The 14079-nt window shown below is 47.5% G+C and overlaps 1 protein-coding gene across 1 annotated transcript in view; it reads left to right on the top strand.

The window, feature by feature from the left end:
* LOC125448987 (zinc finger protein ZFP2-like) overlaps positions 1–14079 on the top strand; it is an 80546-nt gene that overhangs the window by 26121 nt on the left and 40346 nt on the right. The window contains exons 6-7 of the mRNA XM_059641837.1: positions 5599–5733; positions 12913–12968. Coding sequence (XP_059497820.1) covers positions 5599–5733; positions 12913–12968 — 191 coding nt within the window. The remainder of the gene's footprint in view (positions 1–5598; positions 5734–12912; positions 12969–14079) is intronic.

Below are 14079 nucleotides of genomic sequence, written 5' to 3'. Positions count from 1 at the left end.
GATGGGTGAGAGGAAGAACAGGTTAGGGAAGCGGAGACAGGCTGGGCTGGTTTTGGGATGCAGTGGGGGGAGGGGACGGGCTGGGCTGGTTTTGGGATGCGGTGGGGGAAGAGGAGATTTTGAAGCTTGTGAAGTCCACATTGATACCATTGGGCTGCAGCGTTCCCAAGCGGAATATGAGTTGCTGTTCCTGCAACCTTCGGGTGGCATCATTGTGGCACTGCAGGAGGCCCATGATGGACATGTCATCTGAGGCATGGGAGGGGGGAGTTAAAATGGTTCGCAACTGGGAGGTGCAGTTGTTTGTTGTGAACCGAGCGGAGGTGTTCCGCAACGCGGTCCCCAAGCCTCTGCTTGGTGTCCCCAGTGTAGAGGAAGCCACACTGGGTACAATGGATACAATATACCACATTGGCAGATGTGCAGGTGAACATCTGCTTGATATGGAAAATCATCTTGGGGCCTGGGATAGGGCTGAGGGAGGAGGTGTGGGGGCAAGTGTAGCACTTCCTGCGGTTGCAGGGGAAGGTGCCGGGTGTGGTGGGGTTGGAGGGGAGTGTGGAGCGGACAAGGGAGTCGCGGAGAGAGTGGTCTCTCCAGAAGGCAGACAAGGGTGGGGATGGAAAAATGTCTTTGGTGGGGTTGGATTGTCGACGGCGGAAGTGTCGGAGGATGATGCGTTGTATCCAGAAGTTGGTGGGGTGGTATGTGGGGACGAGGGGGATCCTCCTAGGGGCGGTTGTGGCGGGGGTGGGGTGTGAGGGATGTGTTGCGGGAAATGTGGGAGACGCAGTCAAGGGCATTCTCAACCACTGCGGTGGGGGGGTGGGGGGGGGGTAGAGTTGCGGTCCTTGAAGAACGTGGACACCTGGGATGTGCGGGAGTGGAATGCCTCATCCTGGGAGCAGATGTGGTGGAGGCAGAGGAATTAGGAATAAGGAATGGAATTTTTGCAGGAGGGTAGGTGGGAGGAGGTGTATTCTAGGTAGCTGTGGGAGTCAGTGGGCTTGAAATGGATAATGAAATGTGAGGCTGGATGAACACAGCAGGCCCAGCAACATCTCGGGAGCACAAAAGCTGATGTTTCGGGCCTAGACCCTTCATCAGAGAGCTTGAAATGGACATCAGTTTCTAGCTGGTTACCTGAGATGGAGACAGAGGTCCAGGAAGGTGAGGGATGTGTTGGAGATGGTCCATTCTTGGTGAAGAAGATGCACTGTTCGAGCTCCTCTGGGGAGCAAGAGGCGGCGCATACTGTCATCAACGTAATGGAGAAAGAGGTGGGGTTTGGGGCCTGTGTAGGTGCAGAAAAGGGACTGTTCCATGTAACCTACAAAGAGGCTGGCATAGCTTGGGCACATGCAGGTACCCATGCCACCCCTTTTGTCCGTAGGAAGTGGGAGGAATCGATAGAGAAGTTGTTGAGGGTGAGGATGAGTTCGTCTAGGCGGATGAGGGTGGCGGTGGAGGGGGATTGGTCGGGTCTGCGGGACAGGAAGAAGCGGAGGGCCTTGAGGCCATCTGCATGAGGAATACAGGTGTATATGGACTGGAGGTCCGTGGTGAAAGTGAGGTGTTGGGGGCCAGGGAATTGCAAGTCCTGGAGGAGGTGGACGGTGTGGGTGGTGTCACGGATGTAGGTAGGGAGCTCCTGGACCAAAGGGGAGAAAATGGAGTCCAGATAGGTGGAGATGAGTCACCATTGTCCATCTTTGGCAGAAAGAGCAAACAAAACTAAATGGTGAGAGGTTGTGGAAATCTGAGTATCCAAATGCAGGAATCTCAGATTAGCTGGTGCGTATAACAAGCAGTCAGCTAAAAATGAGATTATTCTCCAGGTGTGCGGAGCATTTGAGAGACTGCATCTGGAACACTAAGTACTGTCTTTGCCTTTGTACAACTGGTCAGATACAACATCGGACAGTACAGCACAGTGCAGGCCCTTTGGCCCACGATGTTTTACCAAACGTTTATGCCAATCCTGAGGTCCATCTAACCTCCACCCTTACCTTATGCTATCATTCATATGCCTATCAAATAGCTGCTTAAATGCCTCTCATGAGGCTGACTCTATTACCCTCTCTGGCAATGTATTCCACCCCCCCCCCCCCCACCTCTGAGTAAAGAACCTACCTCCGACATCTCCCCTATATCCACCTCTACTCACTTTAAAACTATTTCCCCTTGTACTAGCTACCTCCACCCTCGGAAAAAGTCTCTTGCTGTTGACTGTATCTATACCTCTGATAATTTTGTATACCTCTATTGAGTCACCTCTCATCCTTTGTCGTTCTAAAGAGAAAAGCCTAGCTCTCTCAACCATTCCCCTCAAGACCTTCCCTCCATTCCAGGCAACATCCTGGTATATCTCCTCTGCACCTTTTCCAACGCTTCCACATCTTTCTTGTAATGAGGTGACCAGAATTGGACACAATACTCCAGATGTGGCTGAACCAGGCTTTTGTATAGCTGGAGCGTAACTTCACAGTTCTTGAACTCGATCCCTCTTTTAATGAAAACTAACACACCATATGCCTACTTAACAACTCTATCCACCTGGGTGGCAGCTTTCAGGGAACTGTGGACATGAACCACAAGATCCCTCTACTCCTCCACACTGCCAAGAATCTTTCTATTAACCCTGTATTCTGCTTTCAAGTTTGTCCTTCCAAAATGAATCACCTCTCACCTTTCAGGGTTAAACTCCATTTGCTGCTTCTCAGCCCAGCTCTGCATCCTATCAGTGTCCCTTTGTAACCTCAAACAGCCCTCCGCACTATCCACAATGTGGCCCACCTTCGTATCATCCGTGAACTTGCTAATCCACCCTTCTGCTCCTTCATCCAAATCATTTACAAAAATCACAAATAGAAGATGACATTGGACAGATCCTTGTGGTACACCACACGTAACTGAGCACCATGTTGAATATTTTCTGTCCACTACCACTTTTTGTCTTCTAAGGGTCAGTCAATTCTGAATCCAGTCTGCCACATTTCCTCCTATCCCATGCCTCCTTACCTTCTGTATGAGCCTACCAGGGGGAACCTTGTCAAATGCCTTACTTAAATTCATATATACCACATCCACTGCTCTACCTTCATCCATGTAAACGTCTGTTTGTTAACTGGATGTTAACACTTTGGAAGCAGTTCAGAGAAGGTTTACTAGGCTAATACCTCAGGTTGCCTTGAGGAAAGGCAGTACGGTCTAAGCCTGTATGTACAGCCTTCTGTACGGCCAGAGGTGACTTAATTAAGACATAAAATCCTGAGGGAACTTGACTGTTCCAGAGGTCAACAGGGTATTACCTCTGTCTGAGAATCTAGAGCTCAGAGTCAGTTTACAAATAAGACATCTCACCAAGCTAAGGAGAGAGAAGAGGCAACTTTTTTTTCCTGTCACATGGGGCTGAGAGTTCTTGGAATTCCCTTTCTCAAAAAGTAATTGATGTGGACTCTTTAGCCTGTTTTGATTTACTGAGGGAATGAAAGATTGAGGGCTATGCAGGAATGCAGCCTTGAAGTTAAAATCAGATCAGCTATGATCATGCATTAACTCTGTTTCTCTCACCACTGATTCTACCAAATTATGCATCGTGCTTCCAACAGTTACTCCTTTTAAACTCTTTTGCTGGATATATTCTAAAAGATTAGAAGGTGATTTCATCAAAAATTTAACAATGTTACTTGAAATTGGTAGGGTTGATAGATAGGAACGATTTTGACTGTCTGGAGCAATCTGGGATAAGAGGACCAGGACTAAAAACTTACAAGAGTGAATGAGGAAATAGTTCTTCAGGTAAACACTCCTGTTGAGCTTGTGCAGGAGGCTGAGCACAGGGAGGTCAGAGTGGGAGTGGGACAGAGTTAAAAGGGGAGCTGACCGGGAGCTTAAGGTCCAGCTTATAGACTGAATGGAGGGCTTTCCACAAAGTGATCATCCAGCCACTATTTGCTGTCTCCTGATGGAGAGCGCACCAAATGTGAGCAGTGAGTCCAAGAATTGTATATTGAAAGAAGTAAACTTAAATCACTTTTTGGGTTCAACTTTGAAAACCTTGAACAATCTTGAGAAAGACGCCTTGCCTCTTCAAATAAAGTATATCAAGTTGATTGACAAAGTTGAATTTCTTTTCAGAGAGAAACCCCAACTGGCAAAGTGACCATTGTTCGTTTCTGGATGTGATTTAACAGCAAAAGCCAACTGCTACAGTCACTGTCTCAGCAGTGGCACATTGATTTAAATCCCTTCTGATACACAGACCCAGTGATTGGTCTTGCTCCAGCATGAACTTGCGTGTGTATGTCTTGGAAGTAATTCCTCACCCCCTGCCCCCCAACCCTCCCCCCATGCACTAGTTGCCCTTATCTTTCCAGGTGGTGAGTTTGAGAATTTACTTAGAGGTAGAGATGTGGGACCAGGAGTAGGTCGTTCAGTCCCTTTGAGCCATTCAGAGATCATGGCCAATATGCGGCCTAACCCCAAATACCTGTATTTCGCCCATGTCTCTGAATATCTTTTCATTCTTAAAAAAAAAACTTTCTGAAGTGAAAGGCAGTAGATTTAGAGGAGCTTTGTGGTGAGGGGGGCGAACAAAGAATGAACGCAGGGTTAGAAAAGATCTGCCAGGGTGTAGCCAGGAATGTAAGGTTTGAGATATAAAAATAGACTGGAAAGGCAGAGACTTTTTAAATGGAGCATAGGAGGTTGAGGGGTGAGACCTTATCAGTTAAGGGGTAAGGGACAAGGGACAACCTTCTTACAGTGATTTGTGGTATAAACTGCCAGAGAAAGTGGTGGATGCAGATATAGTTACAACATTTAAGACACTTGGACAGCTACATGAATGGGAACGGTTTGGATGGATATGGGCCAAGCACCTGTGTGTGTGTGTGGAACTAGCTTAGTTTAGGAATGTGGTTGGCGTGGCCTAGTTGGACCAAAGGGTCAGTTTCCATGATGACAAAGTGTGAAGCTGGATGAACACAGTAGGCCAAGCAGCATCTCGGGAGCACAAAAGCTGATGTTTCGGGCCTAGACCCTTACGTCAGCTTTTGTGCTCCTGAGATGCTGCTTGGCCTGCTGTGTTCATCCAGCTTCACACTTTGTTGTCTTAGGAACTGCAGATGCTGGAGAATCCATTATCACTGGTCAATTTCCATGCTGTATGACTCTGACTCATTTTAACTTAATTAGAGAGGCAACAAAAGAAGGAACAAATAGCTCCAGAAGAGAGAACCCGCATGGCCCGGTATGAGATCAGATCCAAATCTACTGGGATACAGTTGTTTTTGATCAGGTCGAATCTGGATTTATACTGGAGACAATACCAGTTACCCTGTTGTCAGAAATCTGGCAGCAGTAGTTTTCATGACTTTCAGCCCAGACTCTGATCGGTCCTCACTGAACCTCTTACTTTGAATTCACAAGCATGGGAAGGCATTCACTCACTCATACTGCCTGCTGAGACACCAGCTGGTTTACTCAGAGATATTTTAAATGATCAGATTTTGGAAAATCCTATAAAAGTTACCAAGGACTAATGGCCCAGCGGTTTACTTACTCTGACGAATGACCATTTTGGCATTCTTGCAGTGGGTCCGGCCTCAAGGCAATCATCTCGATTCGTTTTTCACCAGCAAGTTCGCTGTTGAGGGAGACGGTTCACCTGCTCCATGTGTGGGAAGAGAATCAATCAGTCGGCCCACCTGCTGAGACGCTACAATGGAAGTAAGTACAATGACTAACTTTTTGGAATTGAACCTTTTTCATTGGAGTCTGTTTCTGCTGCTGGTAACAAACTTTTAATATTTTCGACAAAAGTCAATATATCAGCTTTGTGTTAAGTGCACAATGTGTGGAATCCTTTTCATGTTTTTGAGACAGAGTGGTCGCTTTTGGAGAGCTCTCCCTGTCCCCTTTATCCTCCATCCTTACATCCACAACAACTGTGAGGTTGTCATGGAGCTTGTTTGTCAGTAACATTCAGACAATCTGATCAGCTGCCTCTGCTACTTCCCCTCATTTTTACTAGTCCAAACCACACCTCATGTTGCTCCTTGTCTTAGCACTGAACTCTCATACTACTTCAGTTTTTGTCTCCTATCTCTCATCATGTCCTATCAGAGATTATGTAGAGCTATTCTCACTTGCCTCTGAACTTTCCAACTCCCCAAAATTCACCAGTAATTTTAATGGCTTTTCTCTCTCTCTCTCTCCCCCCCCACCCTCTGCATGTTCTTCTTTCTCTTTAAATGCAGCAATATCAAATCCTGAGGAAAAACCACCTTTAACCCCAATGTCACTGAAAAATCCCACTTCATCTCCACCCTCCCTTTCCTGTCAAAAGTCCTTGACCTTGTACCTAGTTGTCCTCCGATGATGTATCATTGACTTCCTCCTTCTCCTCCTCCACATGCTGTCACTAGGTGGCATCATCCAAAAGTATCACAGTAGTTTACATGTGTGGACTGACGACACCACCACCCCTGTCATTGCCTCCTGTCACTGTTACAAATTCCATTCGGCAGCTACCAAGTCCAGCCTGGTCACCAGGAACATTATTTCTGCATTTACCTTACCTGGTCCTGTAAGATTTTTCCAAAGATATTAAACCTTTAATAGGAGTAGGCCATTTGACCCGCCAATGTATTCCACCGTTCAGTCAGATTGTGGCCAATTCAACATTTCTCACCTCAATTTTCTTACCCTTTCCCCATAACCTTTGAGTAGAATCCCAACCTGTTTAGCCTTTGTTCATAAGACAAAACCCCCATACGGATAATCATCCTAGTGAACCTTCTCTGAACTATCTCCCGTGAAATGATACCTGTTCAAAGGGCCAACAATTGTTCATAGTACTCTGTGTGTGAACTTGTATCACACACAGTACAGTTGCAGTAAGATTTAGATTCTCTTCTGTGTAACTTCCATTGAAATAAAGGGCAACATTCCATCAACTTTCCTAATTACCTGCTGTATCTGTTTGCAAACTTTCAATGGGTTTTCTTCATTTAAAAAACTTTGTTTTATTGTCCATTCCAAAATGAATTTCATATTTTCCCACCTTGTACCCTATTTGACAACTTTTTGCCAATTTAGTTAACCTATAAATTTCTCTCCGTAAACTACATCCTTCTTGGAACTTATCTTTTATTTATTTCCTCTGAAAACCCCCTCATTCTTCTAAATTCCAGTGAATAAATAGAGTCATATGTTTGTACAGCACAGAAACATACCTTTCAGTCCAACTCGTCCATGCCGACCAGATAACCTAAATAGATTTAGTCCAATTTTCCAGCATTTGGCCCATACGCCTGTTAAACCCTTTCTATTCATGTGACCATCTGGATTCCTATTTAACTGTTGCAATTGTACAAGCCCCACTTCATCTGGCAGCTCATTCCATAAAGACATCACCCTCTGCATAAAAAAGTTGCCCCTTGGTTCCCTTTTAAATCTTTTCCTTCTCACCTTAAACCTATGCCCTCTGATTTTTGACCCAACTACCCTGGGAGAAAGACCTTGGCTATTCACCTTATTCATGCCCCTCATGGTTATATAAACCTCAATAAGGTCACCCCTCAGCCGCTGATGCGCCAAGGAATGTAACCGCAGCCTATTTGGTCTCTCCCCATAGCTCAAGCCCTCCAACCCTGGCAACATTCTTGTCAATCTTTTCTAAACCCTTTCAAGTTTAACAACATCTTTCCTATAGCAGGGAGACCAGATTGAATACAGTATTCCAAAAGTGGCCCTAACCAATGTCTCATACAACTGCAACAAGACAGTCACTCCTACCTGCACTCTATGTGAAAAGGGATTATCTGGTTCGTCAAGACTGATGAAACACCAATGAATTTCCAAGTTACTGTAGGAACTTTTTTTTTGTTGCTCATTATCTATATCCAAAATACGTTTTCTGGAATAACAAGATGTTGAGCTGGATGAACACAGCAGGCCAAGCAGCATCAGAGGAGCAGGAAAGGCTGATGTTTCAGGTGTAGACCCTTCTTAGAAATGGGGGAGGGGAAGGGGGTGCTGAAATAAATAGGGAGGCAAACAGAAGATGGATAGAGGAGAAGATAGGTGGAGAGGAGACAGACAGGCCAAAGGCGAGGGATGGAGCCAGTAAAGGTGAGTGTAGGTGGGGAGTTGGGGAGGAGTTAGGTCAGTCCAGGGAGGGGACACAGATCAAGGGGGCGGGATGAGGTTAGTAGGTAGGAGATGGGGCTGGGGCTTGAGGTGGGAGGAGGGGATAGGTGGGAGGAAGGACAGGTTAGGGAGCTGGGGACGAGCTGGGCTGGTTTTGGGATGCAGTGGGGGGAGGGGAGATTTTGAAGCTTGTGAAATTCATATTGATTCCATAAGACATAGGAGTGGAAGCAAGGTCATTCAACCCATCGAGTCAACTCTGCCAATGGACATTTCAGCTCCACTTCCCTGCACTCTCCCCCTAGTCTTTAATTCCTTGTGAGATCAAGAATTTATTGATCTCTGCCTTGAAAGCATCTAACTTCCCGACCTCCAGTGCACTCCGTGGCAACAAATTCCACAAGCCCACCATTCTATGGCTGAAGAAATGTCTCCTCATTTCTGTTTTAAATTTACCCCCTCTAATTCGAAGGCTGTGCCCACGGGTCCAAGTCTCCCCGCCTAACCGAAACAACTTCCCAGTGTCCACCCTATCTAAGCCATACATTATCTTGTAAGTTCTATTAAATCTCCTCTCAACTTCCTAAACGCTAACGAATACAATCCCATGATCCTTATCCGTTCCTTAGCCATCCCATTGAGCTGCAGGGTTACCAAGCAGAATATGCGTTGCTGTTCCTGCAACCTTCGGAAAGCGTCGTTGCGGCATTGCAGGAGGCCCAGGATGGACGTGTTGTCTGAAGAATGGGAGGGGGGAGTTGAAATGGTTTGCGACTGGGAGGTGCAGTTGTTTAGTGTGAACCAAACGTAGGTGTTCTGCAAAGAGGTCCCCAAGCCCCTTGGTTTTCTGGGCTTGTTTCTGATGATGCCATATGTCCAGTTACCTACTTAGAAGAAAAATAATACTAATCAGCTTTCTGTTAAGATGATTGCATGTCAAGTTTTTAACTTGTCTGTAAGGCATAACTGTTTCTTCTGAAGGGCTTTCCATCTCCCCAACGTCCTCCATTCTCGACTCCAATAAGTACATGGAATTTATGGGGTTTCTGTGCTAGAAAAAATAAGACAATCAGTATGTTTTGCGTGAGCAGTTGGGAGAAAGCACATGCAGAGTGAGGTGCAGGCGTGTAATGCTGGAAATTAGTGCATCATTGGAATTCTGTGCACAGTGGAAGAAATGTTTTTCTTTTACCCCTTCTTTTCATGGCCAATGGGACGATTTGATTTGACTTATTTTATCACATGTACCAAGATACAGTGAAAAGTATTGTTTTGTGTGTGTCCAGGCAAACCATACCTCACAAAAGTACATTAGGGTAACAAAACAGACTGCAAAATATAGTGTTACAGCTACAGAGAAGGTGCAGAGAAAAATCAATGTTAATCTTAGAATCCCTACAGTGAGGAAACGGGCCCTTCACCCCAACAAGTCCACACCAACCATCACTGCATCACAACCAGACCCGTTCCCCCTATAACCCACCTAGTCTACACATCCCTGAACACTATGGGCAATTTAGCGTGGCCAATCCACCTAGCCTGCACATCTTTGGACTGTAGGAGGAAACCGGAGCACCTGGAGGAAACCCCCACAAACATAGGGAGAACATGCAAACTCCACACAGACAGTCGCCCGAGAATGGAATCGAACCCGGGCCCCAGTGCTGTGACGCGACAGCGCAAATAACTGAGCCACTGTGCTGCCCCCAAAAAATGAGGTCCATAACAATGGGGAAGAAGCTGTTCTTGAATCAGTTGGTCCACGTTTTCAATGTTTTGTGACTGAGGCCTGCCGGGACAAGGCAGCAGAGAATATAATCAGGGTGGGAGGGGTCTTTGATTTTCAGATAGCAAAGTGTGAAGCTGAGATAACAACCTGTGGAGCTGGATGAACACAGCAGGCCAAGTAGCATCTCAGGAGCACAAAAGCTGACGTTTCGGGCCTAGACCCTTCATCAGAGAGGGGGATGCGGAGAGGGAACGGGAATAAATAGGGAGAGAGGGGGAGGCGGACCGAAGATGGAGAGAAAAGATGATAGGTACGGAGGGGATAGGTCAGTCCAGAGAGAAGGACAGGTCAAGGAGGTGGGAAGACGGACAGGTCAAGGAGGTGGGATGAGGTGGTAGGTAGGAAATGGAGGTACGCCTTGAGGTGGGAGGAAGGGATGGGTGAGAGGAAGAACAGGTTAGGGAAGCGGAGACAGGCTGGGCTGGTTTTGGGATGCAGCGGGGGTAGGGGACGAGCTGGGCTGGTTTTGGGATGCAGTGGGGGAAGGGGAGATTTTGAAGCTTGTGAAGTCCACATTGATACCATTGGGCTGCAGGGTTCCCAAGCGGAATATGAGTTGCTGTTCTTGCAACCTTCGGGTGGCATCATTGTGGCACTGCAGGAGATCCATGATGGACATATCGTCTGAGGAATGGGAGGGGGAGTTAAAATCGTTCACGACTGGGAGGTGCAGTTGTTTGTTGTGAACCGAGCGGAGGTGTTGCACAAAGTGGTCCCCAAGCCTCCACTTGGTTTCCCCAATGTAGAGGAAGCCACACCGGGTACATTGGATACAATATACCACATTGGCAGATGTGCAGGTGAACATCTGCTTGATATGGAAAATCATCTTGGGGCCTGGGATAGGGCTGAGGGAGGAGGTGTGGGGGCAAGTGTAGCACTTCCAGCGGTTGCAGGGGAAGGTGCCGGGTGTGGTGAGGTTGGAGGGGAGTGTGGAGCGGACAAGGGAGTCGCGGAGAGAGTGGTCTGTCCGGAAGGCAGACAAGGGTGGGATGGAAAAATAGCTTGGGTGGTGGAGTTGGATTGTAGATTTCGGAAGTGTCGGAGGATGATCCGTTGTATCCAGAGGTTGGTGGGGTGGTATGTGGGGACGAGGGGTTTCCTCTGGGGGCGGTTGTGGCGTGGACAGGGTGTGAGGGATGTGTTGCGGGAGATGCGGTCAAGGGCGTTCTCGACCACTGCGGGGAGCGGGGGAGGGGGGGGTGGAGTTGGGGTCCTTGAGGAATGTGGACATCTGGGATGTGCAGGAGTGGAAAGCCTCATCCTGGGAGCAGATGCGGCGGAGGAATTGGGAATAGAGGATGCAATTTTTGCAGGAGGGTGGGTGGGAGGAGGTGTAGCTGTGGGAGTCAGTGGGCTTGAAATGGACATCAGTTTCTAGCTGGTTAACTGAGATGGAGACTGAGAGGTCCAGGAAGGTGAGGGATGTGTTGCAGATGGTCCAGGTGAACTTGAGGTTGGGGTGGAAGGTGTTGGTGAAGTGGATGAACTATTCGACCTCCTCTGGGGAGCAAGAGGCGGTGCCGTTACAGTCATCAATGTAATGGAGGAAGAGGTGGGGTTTGGGGCCTGTGTAGGTGCGGAAGAGGGGACTGTTCCATGTAACCTACAAAGAGGCAGGCATAGCTTGGGCCCATGCGGGTACCCATGGCCACCCCCTTTGTCTGTAGGAAGTGGGAGGAATCCAAAGAGAAGTTGTTGAGGGTGAGGACGAGTTCGGCTAGGCAGTGTGAAGCTGGATGAACACAGCAGGCCAAGTAGCATCTCAGGAGCACAAAAGCTGACGTTTCGGGCCTAGACCCTTCATCAGAAAAGGGGGTTGGAGAGAGGTTTCTGAAATAAATACAGAGAGGGGGAGGCGGACCGAAGAAGATAGGTGGAGAGGAGACAGACAAGTTAAAGGGGAGGGGATGGAGTCTGTAGAGGCCAGTGTAGGTGGGGAGGTAGTGAGGGGATAGGACGGACAGGTCAAGGGAGTGGGATGAGGTTAGTAGGTAAGGCAATGGAGGTGCGGCTTGAGGTGGGGGGAGGGGACAGGTGAGAGTAAGAACAGGTTAGGGAGGCGGGGATGAACTGAGCTGGTTTTGGGATGCACTGGGGGGAGGGGAAATTTTGAAGCTGGTGAAGTCCACATTGATACCATTGGTCACAAAGGAGGCCGTGTGACGTCAGCTTTCCTGCTCCTCTGATGCTGCTTGACCTGTCTTCATCCAGCTCTACACCTTGTTACCTCGTGTGATTTGACAGCAGCTTTAGACCAATAGGAAAGGCGTGGGCGGGGCTGGAGGAAATAGGGTTGTTGAGACTCGGGAGCGATGAGTCCTCTGACCAATCGGAGTGAATGAGGGGCGGGGGAAACGCGCAATGATCGAAGCGATTGGAGCTGCAGCGTATGTGCGGTATGGTCGTGCTCACGGTTTGGCGAGCGCGGTTGGTGAAAGCGAAGGTAAAGGAGGAGTTAATAGGAGCCAGTATAGACTGGAAGGTTTCATCAGCACCTTGTTCAGGCCATCGGGTGGGTACCGGGACCCTAGGTCACGGGTTTGCCGCAAACGGGAAGATGGCTGCTGGTCTCAGAATTTGAGAGACTCGCATTGTCACTGCCATCTTTATTGGGGGCAATTTTCCGAGGGATGCATGCGTTGTCGCCATGTTTGTAAGGGGCGCTGTGTCATCAAAGTGCATGCGCAGCTTTCAATTGGCTTGGACAATTTACAGCACTGAGCAAGTTCAAATCAACGTGAAATGTACGTTTCTTCTGGGTTTCTATCCTGGAATGACAATCGTGGGTTTTGTTTTCTTTGCAAACTATTTTACAAGATATCAAATGCAAAAGGAATTGCAGACGGGATCTTCAAAAGCAAATATTAGATCAAGATCTAGCAGTCGCTCGATTCATGAAGATGTAATTATCGGCGGCTGCTGCATCTGGAAAGATTAAGGTTTGTCTGTATTTTCTTTTGTAGATCCATCGGCAGAATGGTGACAGTGAAACGGACAGGATGTGAACGAGACCGTAGAAGTACATATACACAGATGTAGAATGTGAGAGGTGAATAAGGTGTCAGTATTGTCCTGTCCATGGTTAAGAGAGGAATGGAAGACACTTGCAGAAACAGTTGAACCAAGACAGATGCCACAGTGGCATCATCATAGGACTAGCAATCCAGAGGTACCCGTAGTGTTCTGGAGACCCAGGTTCAAGAGTGGAATTTGAGTTTTGAAAAAGATTGTGAACAATGATCAGTTTTGTTTTAAGGCATGTCCAAGAGGACAAAGAAACCATCCTTAGATGGTCTGGTGCACAGCATTGACTCTAGATCCCATGAAGTTTCATGGCATCAGGTATGAAATGGGCAAGCAAATTTCCTGTTGATCATACACTAATGCCCCTTGTCTACTGATGAAGCGTGTTTCTCCAGATTAATCACTTGGAGGAAGTACTGAGGATGTCATGAGAACAGAATGTACTTCAGATGAGAGTTAACTGAAGACTGTTGATGTACTTGTTGATTATATAAGCACATTTGGTTCTCTAATGTCCTTCAGGGAAAGAAAACTGGCATTCTTACTCTGTCTGACTTAAATGTGACTCCAGATTCATACGATTTGCTTGACTCTTAACTACCGTCTGAAATGGCGCAGCAAGCCATTAAGACGTCTCAACGCAATTGAATTGTACGGATGGCCTGCATTGCATAACGTATGGAATCTAAGACAGCAAACGCAGCCCTGTCTTAGGACAGCATGATGGCTCAGTTATTAGCACTGTTGCCTGACAGTGCCAGGGTCCTGGATTCAATTCCACCCTTCGGCGACTGTTCAGACTCCACACAGACATTCTCCCCGTGTCTGCGTAGGTTTCCTTCCACACTCCAAAGATGTGCATACTAGATGGATTAGCCATGGGAAATGCAGGGTTGCACGGATAGGGTAGAGGAGTGAGTCTGGATGGGATGCTGTTTGGAGTTTCGGAGTAGAACGTTTGGGCGAATGGCCGGCTTCCATACTGTAGAGATTCAGTGAACTTGCAAATATCTCCTTGCCAACACAGAAGCATACTTCACACAGTGCCCCAGACAGCACCACAACTATCCTTGAGGATGTCCCATCAGACAAGTGGATGCAGCGAC

This window comes from Stegostoma tigrinum, chromosome 43 (assembly GCF_030684315.1).
Source record: "Stegostoma tigrinum isolate sSteTig4 chromosome 43, sSteTig4.hap1, whole genome shotgun sequence".
NCBI lineage: Eukaryota > Metazoa > Chordata > Chondrichthyes > Orectolobiformes > Stegostomatidae > Stegostoma > Stegostoma tigrinum.
Note: the sequence above shows the minus strand (reverse complement) of the source record. Positions and strands in the feature narration are given on the sequence as shown.